The sequence below is a fragment of the Sinohyriopsis cumingii genome, chromosome 2 (genome assembly GCF_028554795.1).
Source record: "Sinohyriopsis cumingii isolate HCF-2022 chromosome 2, ASM2855479v2, whole genome shotgun sequence".
Classification (NCBI taxonomy): domain Eukaryota; kingdom Metazoa; phylum Mollusca; class Bivalvia; order Unionida; family Unionidae; genus Sinohyriopsis; species Sinohyriopsis cumingii.
The window spans coordinates 78,177,954-78,200,418 of NC_142962.1; the positions used below are offsets into that span (position 1 = coordinate 78,177,954).

The window sequence follows — 22,465 nt, forward strand, 5'->3', positions numbered from 1 at the left end:
GGCCTTAAAGTCTGTCTTATTTTTCCTCACTAAAGAAAATACTCTTTCGCTGTCACTGTTGCTGTGAGGAATGCACAGGTGCTGCAGCATTTTTGGTTCTTCCACAGGAAAATTTGGAAGCGATTTTCGAGTCTGGGAACATATGTCAGAACAAATGTTTAGCATGGTCTCCAGCTGATAAAGGTAGATTGTGTTCGACACAAGAAAACTCACAAATAATGCTTAAGCGTTGGTAGCCTGCGGGTCTTCCACCAATGGTTTAAAATATTCCAGAGATGAAATCTGCGAATTCTTAATTTTCCCAACTTCTACGTGTTTTTTGCAACCGACATTCTTCCTCACATCGTCTCTGCGATGGCACACTGAGTGCAAAAAGCATGAATGAATATCAATGTTTAATGGCAGAATGCATGGCCAATTTTTGATATATTCCAAATTAAACTTCACTTTTTGAGTAATACATTTCTTTTTCCTTGGCGGGGAAGACATTTTCAAAATCTTACATGCGATGCTGAACGTTAACTCGAATCGGTGTTTTGACGCATGCGCGGAGCAAATTTCCGGTTAGGCCCCAGTTTCTCTCAAAAGCATTTGTAAAACTACTCTTATACATACAGATTAAAATAGGCCAAAATGCTTGCGACTGGGCCAACTGTACTAATCGGCTGTAGATCTACTAATATCGTGACCAGCGGTACTGGACCGTTTCGGCAACTGCGAATATCACAACTAGCGCTTAACGGGAAATCAGTTATTTTATTAAAGATTTAAAATAATTGAGGATCGGAAAATTCGTGAATTTTTGTCTTACGGCGTGAATTCGTGAATCGCTGAAAAAGTCATGAAATTCATACCAAATTCGTGAGGGTTGGCAGCTATGTTTACAGTATCTATCTTGAACTACATATTACAGTGAAAAAGGAATAGACTTCTAAAGGATATTTTAATGGAATTATCCAAAGTCTACCCTACCACCCAAACCAATATGCACAAAATTTGAATGTACCATAGTTATCCAACTACAAGTCCATCTGAAAACAACAGTCCCTAAGCTTCTGCATTAACTGGCAGATCTAGGTCTGTGCAGTTTGCTGGTTGGACTTCAATTACAAGTGAGTATATATGGTACCGACATTCATTTAAAAAAAAAAAAAAATCTTAACTCATTAACCGCTGGCACCATGTTTATGTGGCAGAAGTAGTAGCCTACTGTCGAGCTCTGTAGCATCAAGGTCATGTATGATACACTAAAGTGGGTGGTATTATAAAAAGGTAGATAGATGTAGCTCTACAAAGGTACCAAATAATCTGGACGTTTTAGTTGCACTACAAAATAAAGAGGGAAAAACCTAATTTTTTGAACCCGTTTTTTTTCTTCTTCACCCAATATTCGTCCGTGGTTGGAATCTTATTTTGTGTCCGCATTTTAAACTTTTTGGCCTCAGATCTAATGCAGACCGGTCTGAACTGCACACAGACAGGTGAACCTTTGCAAAAAGGAGGATAAGGTGGGCATTTGGAATAAAGAGTGGTCTCATTATGAAAATGATGGGTCTCTTAAACCTTTCTGCTCATGCATGAAAAATGGCATTTGGCTAATGGAAAATATCTTGAATGTCGATGTATTAGGATGTATTCTGAAACAGCCCCCAAAAAGTGTTTCCTATTCGCATTTCAGGCAAAAAAGACAAAAACCTCCAGGGGTTAATGAGTTAAAACAGTTTTGCTGAATTCTTGTACTTTCATGGCACAAGCTAGCCAATTATAAATATAATTTTTTAATCCAAAAATTAAATCATTCCAAAATCTGATTGTGAAAATTAAGAAAGCACAAAGAAACTAAATCTTATCAGACACCTATATACAAAGAACACATACCAGTCCAGATCATATTTTTTCCTTCATCATAAAATCAGATCTATATAACAACGCAGGCGACAAACAAGTTAGATTTTATGGAACTTTGGGAAACTTGTAGGGAAGTTTCAGCATATTTACATATACTAACCTTCACAATTTTACTGCTCCCTATTTGAACTTCCTCAACCAAGTCTGCTGATCCCAGAGCTTCAGGCACAAAATGGTCAAGACTCGCAATTGGTCTACAGCCTAAACTCTGTAAGAACGAAAAACACAAACATGTCAGACCTGTCAACCCTGATGATTCCATCTCAGCAAGGCAGTTATTTTTCCCCCAAAAGATTGACCAGTTTTCAGTAACGTGCAACAAAATATCAATAGCTGCTATTGTAAAGTTGGAAAACATAATTAAAAGTTCAACGCAACAACGATAAACATCATGTTCAACTGAAATGTTTGTAAAGTACTAATAGACTTTATTTACCACTAGTACAGTTGCAAACTTTAGTTTCAAACCCTATGCTGATATTTCTCAACTTGACATAATTCTTGGAAATTCTTTTCCATTTGACATGACAACGGCAATCATACAACCTGCCACGAGACATACTCAAATTGGCATGTGATGCCCAATAAACATAATTGTGTCCTTTCCAGCTTTTATTCACAAGAATCTGAATACTCCTTTTTATTCTTCTGTGTTGAATATAACACTTTTCTATAAGCTTATTTTCCCTTTTGTTGTAAAAAGAATGTTCATCCTAAGACATTAATATGTAAAACAGAAATATTGTACTATTCAGGTGTGACACATTACCAATTTGAGAGATTAATGTGGACAATCTATTTCTCACATTCCTATACATGTTTGATCATTTTCCAGTAGAACAGTGGAGGATTTATTTTTCACCATGTGACTAGTCTTTCATCACACAATTTTCTACTGCAAGCATAGTTTGCACAATGCATCAGAAACTCCTCATTTTCCACAACAGCTTCAGCATTCTTTTACAATAACCAAGATAAATAATGAAATTTCACAATATACTTTTCTGACTTTAACCCTCATTTTCCATTCACAAATTTATGAAAACAATACTTCATTATGCAAAAATTCCACCATCAGGATCAGAATCAAAGCCTCATATCTGATAGAAGAATTCTGACTCTTGCATGGAATTTTCTTTCTTTTTTTTTTTTTTTTACACCAATGCATATGAAGAATTCTACTTCCATATTATTCATAATGACCTGAAAATAATATCATCTTGCCTTTAACAGTCATTTGTCTATTTCATCTGCAGCATACTACAATCTGATCACCCTCATGACCTCAAGTATTAGATAAAAAATCAACATGTGGGATATCAAATATATCATAGGGTGGGCGATGGCAATGGTGGTCTACCAATGAAGTTTTTTATGCCAATACTCTTCGAGTCCTGATGACTAAATATATAACTGGTATCACACTGGAGAATATTGTCCAATATATATGGTATGACCATGGCTTTCATGCAGATTTTGTATGATCAGTTCCATTAGGGAGGGATCTTGTAAAAGAGAAATGCACACCTGAACGAAGGATTATTTTTGGACAGTTTGGAGTATGAGACTGACTACTTCATGACAACTCTTGCTGCTGAAGGAAAACTGTCATCATTTCATCTGCTGAAGCAAAATAACTTGAAAGTTCAAAACTTTACAACAGTTTAACCAAAATTAACCAAGTTATATCACACTGCTATATCTTTTGCGGCATATTCATACTGTGTAAATAATAATTTTCTCATGGGTTACCAGAAGCGAGAACACAGAAAAGATCAGACCAGAAAGCCATCATACTATCTGATACTGGAATATGAGAAAATAACTGTGCACTTGCGAAGGATTGCCAATTCCCGTTGAATCAAAATTCAGACACTTGGGTTGGCTTTCCTACACAAATGGCCAACAGTGTACATAAAGACATCTGTAGATTGGGCAATGTATTACACACATCAACAAGCTCGTCTACAATTGCAAGCATTTAAATGGGGCTGCACATATCATGCGTTCTCTCTCAAATAAAAAGTTACGACGGCTTCGTCATTTCTCATGCCAAATGCTTATATAACATCCAATACTTTACCAATCAATAATTACTGAGAATAAATGCTGAATGGTGTGCTTCTCTAAGAATGCTATTGCTGCCAACAGATACAGTTTGTCAGGAGATTCATTATGGCCAATTCCTGAGGTAATTCTAATATGTTAATCTGCCGATGTTAATCTTGTATCCAATTTAATAAACAGCAACGCCAACAGTTCCAGTGGCTACAATTTTATATTCCAGGAACTGCTCAAATCAGAACAATTCCATATTTTGAAATATTTGAGAAGTTCCTGGAATACATATATATATAAATATGTCAATTGCTACAAGCTAGATGTATTAGCATGGTGAGACAATGCTTAAAGTTGTTGTTCTTGGGTTTAACGCCATTTTTCAGCACACGACAGGCTATACATGGAGGCCAGTATTAATGGTGGAGGAAGAACCCGGTAAAACCCCAGAAAGAACCACCGACCCATGAGAAGCTACTGGCAAGCTTTCCCACATACCCACATTGGCTGAATCCGAGACTCGAACCCACGCAGACAGAGGTGAGATGGCAATGATCTGTAACGGACAGCGCTTAGACCACTTGGCCACTCCCAATGCCTAAAGTAATGATGCACAACTCATTAGGAGAAAGCAAGACCTAACAAATTGCCCAGGACCCCTACATTACAAAATTATGTACAGGGCCAGAAAATAAATCAAAATTAGGTTGATATCTTGAGGTTATTTTGCTGTTCATTATTTGTGGCAAATTAATTATTTCTTACCTTCACTATAAACTCTATATCATCTCGTTCAATATCTTTCACGACCATTATCTTCATCTTGGCAAGAAAATGAAGAGCTAAATCACTAACTGCATCTCTGGAAAGAAATACCAAACATTTTTCACCAATATTCCAACTTCAAAGATAATAAATTGTCTAAATAATCTGAATAAAATGTTTCCTTTAACCAAGAGTTTTAATGAAAAGACATGTATATACAAGTTACTCTATGTTGGGAAAATGTATTCTGTTTAGATACACCAACATTGAGACAAATGTAGTTTACAAAATTAAGATTACATCAACAATATTTACACATTCTATTCATGCAAACTGTTATGTCATACTCAAATGCATCTGTAATAATCACCTTAAAACATTTTTGTTTTCCAGTAAACTCTTTCATTAAGTTAAATTTACAAGTTTTGTTGTACATCATTTGCTTTCTATATGGTGCCTTCATTAATACATACAAAACTGACCGTCTTAACCTTGGAGGACAGAATAGACATCAACAGAAATTATGAATGGGTTCACATTATCTTAGAAATCTAGTCTGCACAGCATAAAGCCTATAATGACATCCAAACTTGTAACATCATTAGCAATGCAATCAATTTGACTTACCTCAATATGGATTTCTGGATAAGTAATACATTGCAGCCTGCCTTCTTGATTTGTTTAACAATATCCAAAATGTACTGTCTTTCTTCTCTTAGTACCCTGTCCATCTGTGTATAGTCGGATACTATAACACTATTATCCATCTGCAAGAAATTGAATTACAGTTTCATAGAGCACCAATCTCAAATTCTGTATCCACCCAATATTTAGAAAAAATCTTGCATTAATTCAACAATATTAACTACAAAACATATGGTCCTAATCTACTGCTGATTCATTCATTTTTGTGGTTTTGTCATCAATGTTATTATTTGTGTAACTTAATTTGGGAATGTCCATGGGGGCATGTTTTCTTTGAAGGCACAACACCCTTTATCGCACGATGAAATTTTGTGGATGAAAATTAGATCACAAAATCAATTAAAACTGGTCCATCAAAAGTGAAATCAATGCAACACTAATCATGCCTTTCAGTACAATATTGTTCTTTTCACAAGATATTAAATGTGTATTTCTAATAATCCAATTATTGCTTATTAAGTTAATATAAAAGGAATGAGACAGATACATTGTCTAGAAATCAAAGGTGTGATATATTATGATACACAGTAAATCAATGATAACATGGTAAGTGCTGGTTTAGAAACTCCTACACAATGCATATTCTGATTTTATCTTGCAATGCAATACACATTAGGATGAAGTTTAGTCTAGAGTCTGCAGGCATGGCAAACATCCTTTTGACAAAATTTAGTGGAAATCTGCTGCTACAAAATCTTCAGAGAACACACCATACTCAATACTGTGACATGCTGTAATACCTTATTTAAAATTGTTTTCGAAGTGTTTATACTGTTGCTCTGAATAGAGCATGTTTGGAATTTTTATTTCTTATTTCTGATGTGATTTACAATACTTTCAGTTGTATCAAAACATCAGCATAGTTCCAATGTACAGCATCCTCCTGAGGAGTCGGTGAAAATCAAACCTGTTTTTTTTTTACAAATCAGATGAAATGTAATGGATTTCACAGTGACTTGACTCCATAAATTAAATATAAACATATACATGTACAATATTTGCCTAGAAACAAGATAACTGAAGCAACTTGCTTACAATGGTCACCTGAAATTTTCTGATATAGCACTATCATGCAAGTATAAAGAATGCACATAAAGTACTAAACCACTTCTTGGAAATAGATGCCACTCAAAAGATATAAATACAATAATCCACATCCCGACCCAATACAGATGGATTACTTACATCAGTTTTAGGAGGAGATATGCAGAACTGTATAAGCCCAACCTTGGCTTTCTCCACCTTGTTTGGCCCTGTAGCTCCGTGGGTCTTCTGGTCAAACACTAAACCCTCAATCAATTCTGTGTCCTCCACTGTTCCTCTGTAAACAGTGACAATTAATGTATTGGGAATGTAATGTGATGTGATTTTTCAGTCATATCGCTATGATGTCTGCAACGTGGTAGTTTATAGTTATGTCCCACCCAGTCACATTATCCAGGCCGAACATTCCTAATACTAACCTCTTAGTGCTGAGTGCCAAGCGAGGCAGCTGTTAGTAACATTTTTATAAGTCTTTGGTATGACTTGGCCGGAGATCGAACCACAAACTTCCACATCCGAGGCAGACGTTCTAACCACTAGGCCAACGGAGCGGCCAAGGTCAGTTTGGATGTTTTCAAGCTATTGGGAATGTAATTGATACAAGAATAAACAAGATCCTATATCTATCGTATCGCATCAACTTGGCTATTTTTGTTTGGTATGTTTTGAAGCAAAGAACAGTTCACGATTATATTGATTCAGATCTATCAACAGTTTCCTGTTGAACCTGTCTTAGACAATTTAAAGATATACCCAGATGCTGCATTTGGTTACCAGTGATCTGACAGACAGGCACGAGTCTATGATCTGACAGACAGGCATGGGTCTATGATCCGACAGACAGGCATGAGTCTGATCTATTGGATTGTGATTGACTGGCACTCAAGATAAGATCTGACAGACAGGCACGCATCTATAATCTGACAGACAGGCATGATTCTGAGCTATTGGATTGTGATTGCTTCTGTTTTCAGTCGTCAGGCAGGTGAAAGTTGATTAGATAGGTCACTGGCACTAAGTTTACCTTGAGATAGTGCTGCTTTCTCCCTGCTGGAAATGCTAAAACTTGCTCTCATGCACTATATCTCTACTGGGAGGGGCCCCAAGATCCATCTGTCACCGATAATGACAGCATCAGACTGAGGGGAAGATACTTGGCTTCTTGGTGATCTTTCCCAACATGGGGACTCAACTTCAATAAATTAGGAAGGGATCCAGATTCCTCCTGGGAAAGGAGGCAGTCATCTTGTAATGGCAAGGAGAGAGTGGCCTCTTTCCTCATTTCATAAACATAGCAACTTCCCATCAAATGCCCCACATTTTATATATCCACAATGAACATACTGGGCATCCATGAATATGTGCACTTCAGTGCATACTAGGCATGTGGTGTGTGCATCCCACAGGGATATTCTGTGCTTGCACTTACATCCATACTGTCACAAAATATCTCAAGATTTTTTTGTAAAAAGGTAACAACCCATAAAATGGGTAGGTAATACCTACCCAAGCACCAGTTACTATGGGATTAACAATATAAAGAAGCTGCACCTGCTAATGTAAGGTGCAAAACCCTTCAAAATTGGCATATGGAACAAAATACTTTTATTAATGCTAGGACATGGGAGAAGAATGCTCAATTGACTCAAAAATGTACCAGATTGTCTGAAAAAATGTGTAATACTTTTAACAAATGTGAATTTCAATGAACAATCCTGCACATGTGAACTTGCATGACAAAGGAAAAAGATGAAGATGCTCATTATGACTCAAGTATCAAACTGGGACAATGTTCTTTTGGGTTTTAGACCTCCAATTACTAACTGAAGGAACGACCTGGATTGGGGACCTGGTTGTTGCTGCTGTGGATTTAACATATGTTCAGCCCATGATAGGCTATATATGGCGGCCAATATAACAGGCGGAGGAAGAACCTGGGAAAACCCAAGGAAGAACCACCGACCCATGGGAAGCTGCTGGCATGCTTCCTCACAGATCCCCACTGGCTTAGCCTGAAGCAGCAGGGAAGTTCTACAGACCAGACCGTTCCAACAAAGAAAAACCTTCTATGAGAACATTTTCTGCAGAAACCTCAGAAAACAGAAATAAACCTTTCCAGAAAAACTAATTTGCGTAAATTCGACCCCTAATGCAATTTTTGTGTGCGAATTATGTCATTCTGGACAATAGAAAAAATATGATTTTTCGGGGGGGGGTGGAAAAATGATCGGGTGTCGATGAAGTTTGCAAGGGAAAGGCTGCAAATTTATGAGTAAATCTGATCAAGACCGACTCGATACCTACTACGAGGATCATGAAGATTAATCGTGACAAAACCGTGTGGTGTTGTCTGAGCGTGACTGAAGAAATTTTTGAATTTATTTATATCCATATCGCCGTTGCACCAAGTCTGATGAATGTTTCTTAGCGTGTGAGTATCAACGCCATTGAACATTGATAAGATATTACAATTGTCTCTAATAACCTTTGGAATTTGCGTATATCGCTGTGTCACGTAAATCACATCGGTATTCTTGTGTCGGCCACGCGAAAATATCCTAGCTGGGTTAGTTTGCTTATCCAGCATTACATCATCGAAAACAACAAGATTATTAACATCGCCATCTAAATTTTCTACCGATGGAGCTTCATTGATATCCGTTATAAATTCTATTGTTCCTTCTTCAGTATTATCGCTAAATTCCTTCAGTACTTGATAACATCTTTGATCATCAACAGATGGCGCAACCAAATACAATTTATCCCATTTTAGCCATCGCATTATCAAATTCAATAACAATTGTGTCTTTCCAGATCCCGACGGTCCAATGATTATCATTCTTATCGAATTTGGTAATGCCGCGGTGTGTTTTACTTGCTCGCGTTTTTTCGTGGCTGAAAAATCAATTACATTCATGTTATTAGAATATTATGGATTCATATTGTGTTAAGTGTCGCACTCGAACTGCCACGCTAAATCCAATCGAAGTCGTTACACGCAACAACAGGAATGCAATTAAGGGAGAATGCGCGGTTTGTGGAACAAGTAAATTTAGATTTGTAAAAAAAAAAGTAGAACCGGAGGAGACATCGCTGCCTCCTTAACAAATCTGCCTGGAGCTCCCTGGGCGAAATATCCCGGAGAGAAGCATCTACCAGGATATAATTACTGCGGACCTGGTACAAGGCTAGATATAAGACTTAACGATAATAATCAACCAAATCCTGGCGAGGATCCAGTAAACGCTATCGATAACGCATGCTACTATCACGATCTTGCATATCGCAGCGGAGATTTACAACAAAGACATCTCGCTGATATTAAATTAATTCACGCAATAGATGCTATTCCTGATAAAAATTTCAAAGAGAAATTGGCAACTTGGTTAATAAAAGGAGCAATGAAAGGTAAATTAGTACTAGGTGCTGGTAATTTATAATGGAGCAAATATATTATTCTCCGCGAGGATTTTGGCGAGGAAAATCAGCAATAGCCAAACTTGCCAAGGCAGCAAAAGTAAAACAATTTGTCGCTGAATCGTGGTTATCGAGACAAGCAGTTTGGCAAATTTATCTTCCTCCGCCTAAGAAAATATCATATGCGAGTTTCTCTGTCAGCGTCCCTAATGAAGTCCATCAGGCTGATTTAATGTTTCTTCCTTACGATACCGTCGACGGAGTCACATATAAATACGTGTTGACGGTTGTTGATATCGCTAGCAGATACAAGGAAGCGGAACCGTTATCGAATAAAACAGCAACAGAGATTGCTAAGGCGTTTAGCGAAATTTATTCACGATCTCCATTAACATGGCCGAAGCTTCTCCAGGTTGATCCAGGTCGAGAATTTCTTGGCGCGGTTACTTCACTGATGAAAAAGAATAATGTTAAAATCCGTCGCGGTATTGTAGGTGTTCATCACAATCAAGCTATCGTTGAAAGATTCAATAAAACTCTTGCAGAACGATTATTCGGATATCAGTACGCGAGAGAATTTATCCAAGATAAACGATCTCACGATTGGGTAACAAGATTACCTCACGTGATTAACGCACTAAATAACGAAGTAACACGAACAATATCAATGAAGCCCGCAACTGCAATTACAAAACTAAATATACCACTAAAGCGAAGTTCCACAATTCCGCCTGTGCTAGGTAGTGTTATTGTAAGATATTTATATAAGGAGGGGGAAGCCGAGGGTGGCAGAAAAAGAGCAACTGATCCAACTTGGAGTGTTACGACACATAAAATATCAGCTGTAACAAGATCATCAGGAAGACCAGCAATTTATTTTCTAGATTCGCCAGCACCACAACGAGGATTTACCAAAGAGGAATTACAAATAATACCGAAGGATACTCAATTACCACCGTCGTCGTTAATGTGAAATTTAATTCTACCTAACTGAGATAATTTTCTTACTCGAGAAACTGCTAGATAAACTAAATTCGACCAGGAAATTCTATCATCGACTATCCAGACCTGGCCATCTACTGTTAATCCCTGCGATGAATGTATCGTTGCTGCGTATCCGAGTTTCCATGGAGATCTTTCCGCGTTTATCGCATCATTGACAAGATTAATATCAACGAAAATAATATCATTCAAAACCATTATTTTTTCTTCTCCGCATGGCAAAATAACATTAATATTTTGTTTCCTGGTATCAGCGGGCCTGTAGCACAACGGTACCTGCAATGTTGGAAATTTCTCACAATGAAGTTTGAATAACATTTCCTGAATAGCATCGCGAACAATTTTTCTGCTAGCAACAATCAGATGATCTGGACGCCACAAATTTAGAAAATTATCCATCGAAGTCTCGTCGATTATTTTTCTCATTACATCGCATTGAAATTTATTAGGTTGTAATCGAATCATTTTTTTAAACTTGGTCAGTAAAATATCATTAGATCTATAATCAGCATCAATCTCTTCATAATAATCCACAAAGTTCCTAAGCCACTCGTGAGGAGATTCACCATCAATAGGATCTGGTTGGCCGTGATCTCCGCACATTATTACTGCGGTGTTTTTTTCTTCCAGCCAACCCAGGAACGATTTTAACGTGACAAGACTTACCGTACAAATTTCATCAAATATTATAATTTTATTGATATATTTGTTTCCCATGCGAGCCGAATCCCACAATCCACCGCTGTACTTGAAATAACTATGATACGTACAAGAATTAACGCCGCGTTGTCTTATTTCTCTCGCTAATCTGTGAGTTGGAGTCAACACGATCATATCAGAGTTTGAAAATAAGTTTATTGCTCGTGTTGTTTTACCACTACCGCCAGGACCGTTCATGTAGACAAATTTACTTCGTGAAATCGGATCAAATGCAGATGCGGCCGTTGATACTTCATCGCATTTATCCTTATGAAACTTATCGCAATCTTCCACATCAGCGTCTTCGCAATAATCTAGAATATCCTCGTTTTTTATTCTCCAAGTTCCCCAAGAACCATCAGTGATTAAATTTTCCAGCCTGTGTTGAAATTTCTTATCGATATAAAATGAATCCGTTGCAACTCTTACCGCGATATCAGAAAATTTATTTATCATCGACAGCAAATTAATACTCACATAAGCTAGCATCGATGATCTTAAATGAGTATATTGCGCTGATTCTCCATCGAGATAACTAATCACGGTACCCAACTTTTCTCCATCAATGATAATATTCTCTCTGTTACAAAATATTCCACGCGATACGGTATCGGCGATAATAAAATCCATCTCGGCATCATTGATAAATAACCTAGCGTGTCGGTGTTTATGATCAACTGATCCTCCTTGAGTAAATTTACCAATTATTTTTCTTCCGATATCTTTCGCATTTTCACAATCCGTGGGTAACCACACTTCAGTTTGTTTCCTATACGATATAATCGCTTCACTTACCGTCAACGATATTAACATCGACGAATCCAGCATATACCTCAACAGCACTATAGGGACCCATCTGCGTTGAGATAAATGCCGACCAAACCAAATATAGCAGATTTTATGTAAGTTTTCAGCAAACTCGAATGAAGTAACATGAGCAAATCCTGTCATGACAAAATCAGGTAACGGTCCGTTAATCGATACCCTTGTCATATCGCTGGTTGGATGACCAAATTTAGCAAAATAATCAGCACAATCGCCATATCCGAGGAAACTTCCAGGATAGCATGCGCTCATGTCAACGGAGATCATATCTTCGAAATAATATTTGGTATTCCACAATCCTCCATGGCCGTATTCGATACAGCTAAGTTGAATATCAGTGAGAAATTCGTTCCTTGTAGGTTTCCACGAGTTTCTCTCTCTAGCAGCATGAGCAGTAACAGATGGAACAGTAAAGCAGTTCGTTAATAACTGATCAGGATTTGACGAATATTTCACCGCGATATTTTTCATCGATTTATGTAATATTTCATCACGGTAAATATCTCCGCGCGGCAAGATAAATTGATCATATTTTTCTTCGCTCGAAAATAACCAAACCGATATTGGATCGGACGCGGCTAATATTTTGATATACCTAAACATTGCATCGGAATTGTCTTTCCCGGAATCTACGGGATAAAATTTAACAGAACGATCCCTCGGGAACATCATTACCGACTGTGACCACGCGTGCGAATTATGATCAACAATTTCGATTGGTGTTCCTCGAGAACTATACGGTGATGAATATAATATTTCGCCCGATAGTGTTTTAACCGTAATAGGAAATTTAAGTTTTTTGCTCAACACAGCAACATCGTCAATCGATGCACCATTAACAACCGTCTTCGCCCATGAGTTAATTTTATCCAACCTCAATTGAGTCAAGCCAGATCCGCGTCGGGTATTTTTCATGTGCTCGATAACTCGCTCGGCAACACAATTTATCATCGGCGATTCTTTCATCGCAGGTAGATTTTTTACATCAGGATTATTATTCAGCCGATAAATTCCATAAACAACAGCACTAGATGGATACGCCCTAGCATAATAAGGACCGTCGATTCCCAATAACAATCCTGGTTTCGAATTCTTATCAAGAACAACATTTTTCTTACCACCGCGTATTGGGTCTCGTTTATCGCGAATGATCCAAGTATCATCAGGCATTTGTGCGATAAATTTTATTCCAAAGATAAATCGTTCTTCTTCATGTGAGTTTTTTATATGATCGATTATCTTCTTTGCTCGCTCTAGGTTCATCGTAGCATTAACGAAGTTAGTTTTCCAAGTTGACCAGGTATGAATCGCTCCATCATCGAAAAATTCCTTCTTCGCACGATCAACTTCAGGAATGATAAATTCTGCCTCATCAAGATCAAATAAATCCATTATTATATTTTAGACAAATGTTTAAATATAATGAATAAATGTTCATGGATAACAGTCGGATCAACAAAATCATGCGACAAATCCTGCAGAGGTGAATATTGTGGCGCTCATATATATGCAATTCGACGAGGCAGCAAAGGACCACAGCGATGTTTAGTTTGTCAAGTTGGCACCCGAGGAAAAACGCGTTTATGTTTCTCCTGTGGAGGAAAAAAATATCGTGAGTTACGGAGATATTATGAAAGAAGATCTTCCTCAGTGATAAAATGTGAAGAAGATTATATTAATAGATTCAAGGCAAATTTCGATTTAGACATATAAATATTATATAATGGATTCAAAATCAACGATTCCTACACACGAATATAGATCACATCCAACAATCATTGGATACGAGGCATCTGCCGATGGTAATGTCAGACACATCAAAACAAAAAATTGTATTGGTAGTGTTGTTAATTCGGGTTATCTCAGCTTCACCGCCTCCAGCAAAACCAAAACAAGATATTATAATCACAGATTCATTTACGAGTGTTTTCGAGGACCAATAGAAATTGGACTTGTTATTGATCATATCGATGGAAATAAACTCAATAACAAACTAAATAACCTTCGAGCGGTAACCCAGAGTCAAAATTGCGCCTTTGGTAACACAGGTGGTTCGCGATTCGCTAAATCTGTCAAATCGATAAATCAGGAAACAGGCGAAGAACTTGTATTCGAATCAATGAATGCTGCTGCAAAACATTATGAAATTAATTCCATCACAGTATGGCGAGTAGCAGAAGGAAAAATTCATGCTACATTTTCATATAATTCCGACGCATGGATCAGATTCACCTACATCCAAATAATACCAGACTCAGATAACGAAGATTTTGAAGAATAATTGAATATTACAAAATTAATATAATGAACGAACAAATCATAAGCAATATCATCGAAGCTATCGATGACTTGAGAAAAAAAATAAATCTTCCATCGGATCTAGATACAAGTAAAATCAGATCAGAATTCGAGACGATTGTTCAAGGAAAACTCGAATACAAATACACACTGCCGTCCGAATACAAATTAATAAAGAAAATCCAAATTGCGATGTATCAATCACTAGCTACAGTCAACGATGATCGCATTGAGGATTTCGTTAAATTATCGATGTTGGTGGAGAATGCTAGATTGATTTTATCTGACGCATACGAATCAAGAAAAATTACAAGTTCGCGTGTCAGGCAGTTGAAAAAACTTGTCGATGAAAACAAAATTAGGGAATCTTCCGATTCCTAATTCCACAAAACAAAAAAAAAATTAATTTTGAAAATTTCCCTGGATTTTATTTATTTTTTTCGCCTATTTTTTCCCGTGGACAGATTTAAAAGTCAGAGATTCTCACGATTTCACCAAAAGATTGATACTTACAGTTTCTCCTCGTATATCAAGTAAATTTCCTTTCTGATCCGTTAATTTGAAATTTATTCTTGACAAAAATCGATTATGACATCGCAGGTAAAACGGATTCATTGGCTCCTTGATTATCAAGTAACCAGGAGATGCGCTAGGTGAAAACGAATACAATATAAAACCCTGATGAGCTTGATTTGACTCTGACGCATCAGCATTATAACTACCCTCGACAACGTCCGCGTGAAGATAAATCGCGATAACTTCCGTTATATTAACGATACCCGGCGATATGTGCCGTCCACCTTTGTCAGGATCGTTATTGTGTTTAAGAATCAATTCTGAATGTACTTTTTTGGTCCATGCGGCATGTAATTTCGGAAATAAATCATCAATGGTATCAGTGACGGATTTTCTCATCGCATCAAAATCAGAATTGGGAAATTTGAAATTTGGCAGTGTTTCCTCGGTTAATTCAAATACTCTCATGAATTTTTGTTTCTCACCCGAGTTCTTGATCAACTCGAATTTGCTGATAGGAAGAACATAGTCGGCAATTGATATATCGTCGACTATCGCCAGAATAAACATATCATGATAATATTCAATATCATTCGCAAGTTGATTTAAAATTTTCACGTGTTTTATAATTTCGCTACATGAACCAGATTTATTTAGGATGCATTCATGAAATGATCCTCGCAATAAATTTAATTGTAATTCGTGTTCTTGAATAAACTCGTCTAGTGTTCTTCTTACCAAGATACCGTCTATGGGGGCTATTATCCTGTTAATGTGGGTAGCGTCGAAGATTTTCACATCTGGGGGGATTTTAGGAAGAGGCAGCCATGAGAGAATTCTTTCGTTAATAAAAGTGAAAGCGAATATTACTAGGTTAAATTTGTGGTTATTCATGAGATTGATGGCGCTGTGGATCAAAGGTTTGTGTTTGATATCTCCATACCATCCTTCGTTGGTTGTAAAATCTTCCTTTTTTGGTTCCGGTAGTTCTGGAAGAGTTTCATCATACCAACCTGGAATAATAACATCCGATTTCTTTGGTTTTATCAGAGGTGCGACCTCGGGCCAACCTAATATATTCCTGATCGATGATTGGTAAATATCTACCACGTACGGTGATTTCACTTCTATCATTGACGATAGTGTTGGATCATGTGAAGATATTTTTATTCCCGGAGTAGCATCGCCGGTTAAATTTGATATTCTAGTAGTAAACTCATTATTCAGCTGATCAATTTCATAACTGCCCGTTGGTATACCAACGACGATCCAATCGGGTGTTCCATCGGGTTTATTTTTATTTGCAAAAACAAGTGAATTATTTGGCATCAAATTACCGAATGATTTCGATCTAACATTAGGCCAGCTGTTGTAGACACGCAACTGTGTTAATGCAATTTCGTTAACGCTAATTGGTGTTGAGAAATTAATACTAAACTCGGGTTTCGTTGAACTTAGCGATATTAACGTTGTTGTCGGCGGTGTCGTGTTTGTCACGATCTGGGCTAACTCGGACATTATTAATATTCATTTGTTCAATCTCCGAGTAAATACTAATCATTGTAGAAAATTCTAGATCGGATATAATACCATCGTTGAGACTCTCAGAAAGTAACAATGATAACTTCGAGTACGCGTCATTTACCTTAGTTAGTTTACTTTTGTACGAAGATAACTTTTCACTTGTGCACGAGGATATCTTTTTTGCGATGATATTAAGAACACCCGCGATTGCTGTTGTTGACGAGATTATTATTGTTGCTACAATTGGCGCTATCATTGTTACCGCGGATAAAACAATACCCGCACCAGCGACCACAGCAGATACCGCGTACACTGCAACGTCAATGATAACTAATTTGCGCTGGTATTTATTTATTTTTGTTTGATAATCGTCAAGTTGTTTTCGCAACGAATCCTGCCATGATCGCGCCTGATTGTAACGGTAATCCGATGCGGTCATTTATTAGTTATTTATCATTCCAAATCAACAGGAAAAAATAACCTTTCATAATCCGAAATATGCTCGGCTAAATATTCGAAAACTATACTATAACCAATTGGTCCCATCTTGGTTCTATTTGGTGGTTCCAGCACAAATGTATTCTCGTAACCTGTGTACATAATATAATTAAAAAATTCACCAAAAATTTTACCACCTGCGGCTATTATTTTAAAACCTATCGGAGATTGAATAAATATTCGATAATATCCACTAATTGGCGGGTTAAATTTAAATGTGTTATTCTCGGGTGTCCACCATGCCTCTTTTCGTACCTCTACCACAAGTGGCACACTACAGGTAAGATTTTTTGTTTCTACTTCCTTTGGTATCGAAATTCGCGATAATCTTCCAAGGTTCATTGACGATATTTTTGTGGTTATTTCGATAATTTCCTTACCTAATTGCTTTACGTCAGTGGCGTGACCAGTTTTATCGACGGATTGGTCAATCTTTGCTATTGTAGCGAGAAGTTTCGTGTTTAAATCTCGAATTTCTCCGTCGTACGTTGATGTATCGACTTTTTGACGCGCTAATTCACGTACCACGTTAATTTCATCGTTGATGGATTTTATTTGTACTTGCATCGCGTTAATCCCCCTGGTAAATTCAGGAACAACAACATTACCGAGTTTAATAATTTCCTCGTTGATTTTTTTGTTGAGATCGTCGATCGATGGTTTCTGACCCATCGAGATATTTACTTCGTTAATTTTGGCAAGAATATTAGTAATTTCCTCGTTGATTTTTTTTATTTTTTTGTTGAGATCGTCGATTGATGTTTTATCGATTTTCTGACTCATCGAGATATTTACTTCGTTAATTTCGGCAAGAATATTAGTAATTTCCTCGTTGATTTTTTTTATTTTCTCGCTAAGATCGTCATGTGATGCTTGATCGGCTTTCTTATTTGCTAGTTCGTTTGCGGCGGAGGAAGTATCACTGGATGTTTTTATATTCTCGTCAAATTTTTTGCTAAATTTATCTAAAGCATCGTCAAGTTTTTTAAGATCGTTATTTAGCCTATTAAGTCTTTTTGTCATTCTATCCTGAAGATCGTCGTGTAATGCTTTATCGGCCTTCAGGGGTAACTTTGCTATAATATCGGCGATATCAGCAATAGATTTTAATACCATCTCCGATTGGCGAGTAAACTGACTAATGTGATCGCGGTATTCGTCTCGCTTAATTATATCAGTTATTTTGACGTTGCTAGTTTGTAATCGCCCTTCTGCATTTTGAAATACAGCAACTTCGCCAGGATCCACCTCTGACAGCGATAAAAGATTATTAATATCACTCTTGGTTGCAAACTTTGATGTATCGATGTCGACTGCATCTTTTTTTTCTTTTCTGAAGAGAGATCTACCGTAAATGTCAACCATGATATTTATCTACGGTATATTCAAATAAAATTTTGCGATAAGGATTGGATGATTTTGAAATTGCATCAAGGACGTTAATTGTCTCTGGACCGCATATTGGTGGATCCGCTAATGTTTGTGTTGGAAGTGTTGAATACCAAGTTGGAAGTTTTAGTTTTGACACGTATTTGATAAATTCATTTGGCGGTGCTAATCCGTATGAATCGAAATAAATGATTTCGCGAGGATTAATCGCGTAGGCAACCCAGTGAGTTCCAGGACCAGAATTTTTATCTAGATTTATTATTCCTGTCTCGGTGGGATTTGGTTTATCTGGTAGTTGATCTCGCATAAATACGCCTCTGAAAAATTTTATTTTCTTTTTTTTTGCTTCACTAATTAAATCTAAATTTGAGGCTGGTAGGCTCGACTTAGACCGGATCCGTATGGGGGGCGTCTTAGGTAAAGGCCGGATCCTTGTTGCGGCTGCAACAATTTTGCGAGAAGAGGGAGAAGAGGGAATATCCCTCCCTTTTTTTTGCGATATCTTCCTCCAACGATCTTTTTTCCTAATACGGTACCCATCCCACCAAGTGCACCTAATCCTACTGCCTTTGCAATCATGGGGGCCGCTGCAGCTATTAATCCTGGAATAGCGGCGAATAAAGGAAAAATACCACCCACTTTGATCATATCTCTGATTGCTCCTATTGAGAGATTCAGGCGAATACCAGTATTTGCTGATCTGGCTCTGGTGAAATGTCCGTGTTGATTTTTAGTTAACGATAGTTTGTTAGGTCCACCGTGAAGTTGATTACTTTTTAAGGTTAAACTTAAACCTCGTCGCGCTGTTGTTGCTGATTGAAGCTTTTTCACCTGACCGGGGGTCAGAGTTACGCTGACGTGATCGTATGGCATATTAATAATCACTTTATCTAAATTTGGAATTTGTTACATGTTCTCTACGGGTGCGTCGATAATTCTCATTCTACCGCTGATGCCTTCCAGGAACATTGTTCTATCACTGAGAATTACTGCGATGGCTCTTGCATTTCCTCCTGTGTTAATTCTGGCTTTGAAATGAATATCAACAACCGACTGCTTTACCAAATCGAGATGTTCCAAGGAAAAATAATAGATGGGATAGAAAGTATTAAAATCTAGTTGTGATATTTGCAATCCGGTATCAATATTTTGATCGCGTCCCATAAAACTTAATAATCGATGATACGCGCGCGCCGTGGAATAATTTTCAAAATTGATAGCTATTTCTTCGGATGGCTCCTGTTGGCCATTTATTCTTAATGATACGTTTGTTGCCCCGAATTGATCAAATATCATGTGACTATGTTCTTGATCGTATTTATTCATGTTTTGGAGAGCAACAAAGATATGTCTTGGCGCGGAGGATCCCTGCTGTGAAGCAATTCGCCAGGTAAATATTCCGTTAATATCAATATCGAGGGAGTCGGTCATCGTTGTCAACCAGGACATGATGGATTTTCCACCTTGATTCATAAATGACAATAATTTTTCTTCTATGATCATCGACGGTGTTATTGCTGGCATCCATAAAGTAATTCTTTCAAGGACAACTTTGCCGATATCAAGGGGATCTACACTTGCATCTCGCCAGATGGCTCTATCATCATTGGAATCTCGAACAAAAACTATCGTATGCTTCGCTCCGTAAATAACTTTTCTAAAATGTCTGCAAAATCCAAAAATATGAGATAACGGAATTGCACAGGAAAATCTTCGTTCGGCGTCTTTTAACATTTTATTTCGTGTGGCAAATCCAAGGTTGTAATTGGGATTAATGTCAATTATCATATCTTCAACATCAGCATTGGGAACAGCGGGATTTTGGCGATCAGTTGGTTGTCTCTTGATAAATTGTTTATTACCAGGATGATCATAGTTATCCTTCGCAAACATCATGCTAGGACCGGCCGATCTGGTAAAATCATCAGAGTATCTTGCTAATCCTATAATCGTCGTTGCTATATCAACGTTATTTGTGATTGATTCGATCTCCTTTCCGTCGATCATGTAAGTGAAGCTCTTGAATAGTGCCATAATTCCATTATTAACAAACCCAACTTCAAAATCTGCTCCAAAATTGGTATCGTTTGTCCTAACAAGCCTTCCAACAAATTCGATATACGCCTCAGATGGAAGAAAATATCTTGTTGTATCGTGGACTTGTATTTCCTTTCGATTTCTTGAATCTGGCTCAACTGCATCGTACGAGAAATACTGGAAATCTCGCACTGATGTATCCCTACCTACTGGTTCATCCATATCAAATACTTCATTTGATACTTGTGCGAACATTATTATTAATAATATCGTCTAAAACGAAGACCATCGCCTGAAATGAAACTTGTATTTGCTAGATTTGTATTAGCAACTTCATTTGCAATATTTGTCTTAGCAACCTCCTGCGCTAGATTTGTTATAGCAGCTTCTTGTGCTAGATCATTTATTTTTTTATTTGCCGCATCATTTATGGCCTTACTGACTTCAGGTGGCATTTCGCTGGTAATGGGTAATTTGACAGGTTGCTTTTTACGTACTAAACTTAATATTTTATTTTTGATAGCGTTGAAGCCTTTACTGGCCAAATTACCGATACCAGAAACAGCAGTCTCACCTATCTTTCCTATCGCTTTCAATCCTAGTTGTTTTACCATTGGTCCAATTTTAGGTATTACTCGCGTAACGAGACTTCCAACAATATCGCCGAATCCGTTGCCGTGGATATATTTGTACACGGGTAATCGAGAGTTAACTACGCGGACTTGTCTTGGTCTGCGCTGATGTTTGTGAACAATCATGTTATTTCAATTGTGTTATTTTAATCGATAAGCTCATCGACGAGTTCCTTGTAAATGTGAGAATCAATGATACCACCACGAAATAATCGCTGACAAATATCTGAGGCTTCGTTGACTATCTCACGGGAGTTATTTCCGGCTCGTTTTCCTCCGATTAATACTTCGAGGCGAGATACGTCGTTGACAACACTGTCAGGACAGATAGTATATCCACTTCCTGATTTGGGTTCATCTTCAGGTTCATCTTCAGGTGAATCTTCAGGTTCATCTTCAGGTGAATCTTCAGGTTCATCTTCAAGTTCTTCGGGCGATTTTGATATTTCTTCCTGATCTAATTGTCTTATTTTTCTTGTAAAATTTTTGTAACCGGGATCTTCGATATCAACAGGTTTTTCCATAGAAGCAAAATACACAATAGGTATCCATTGTCCCTTTGTCATATTTAAATCATGATATTTTGTTTTCAAATATTTTTCTGATTCTGCAAAACCAAACCTTGCGATTCGAATTAATTTATCTTCGTCATTAAATTTTTCAAGAGCATCACGGGTAAAATATCTTGATGGCATGATTCTTTTTTGTCTAATTTTTGTAAATTCGGATTCAACTCTCTCTGGTTCAGTTTCAACTTCGTGAGATGAAGACAAAGATAGCAATAATGGTTTAGATTTGTGTATATTTTCATAACTACCTACCAAAAGAATAAATTTAGCATATTCTGGATCATTAAATTTAACTACTTTGACATTCTTGTATGCATAATATACCCACTTTATCCAATTTGTGTATGTTACTCTCTCGGATTGACCCGGTTTCATCAGTTTTTTTCGTCTGTTTTTATCAAAATTTTCCACAGTAAATTTTACAACCTCATTCGGATTCATTGATTTTATTCTTGCGATAGTTTCATCGGTAAATTTATCGGAACCCGAAATTTTTATTTTTCCACTTTGAGGTTGTGATTGTGCTTGTGCTTGTGCTTGTGCTTGTGCTTGTGCTTGTGCTTGTGCTTGTGCTTGCGC

At 37.2% G+C, this 22,465-nt stretch overlaps 1 protein-coding gene across 1 annotated transcript in view; it reads right to left on the reverse strand.

Moving 5' to 3' along the window:
- LOC149805239 (T-complex protein 1 subunit delta-like) overlaps nt 1-22,465 on the reverse strand; it is a 51,828-nt gene that overhangs the window by 7,847 nt on the left and 21,516 nt on the right. The window contains exons 7-10 of the mRNA XM_089948743.1: nt 6,622-6,757; nt 5,359-5,498; nt 4,732-4,828; nt 2,009-2,116 (exon numbers count right to left, since the gene is read on the reverse strand). Of these exons, the coding sequence (XP_089804869.1) occupies nt 2,009-2,116; nt 4,732-4,828; nt 5,359-5,498; nt 6,622-6,757 (481 nt within the window). The remainder of the gene's footprint in view (nt 1-2,008; nt 2,117-4,731; nt 4,829-5,358; nt 5,499-6,621; nt 6,758-22,465) is intronic.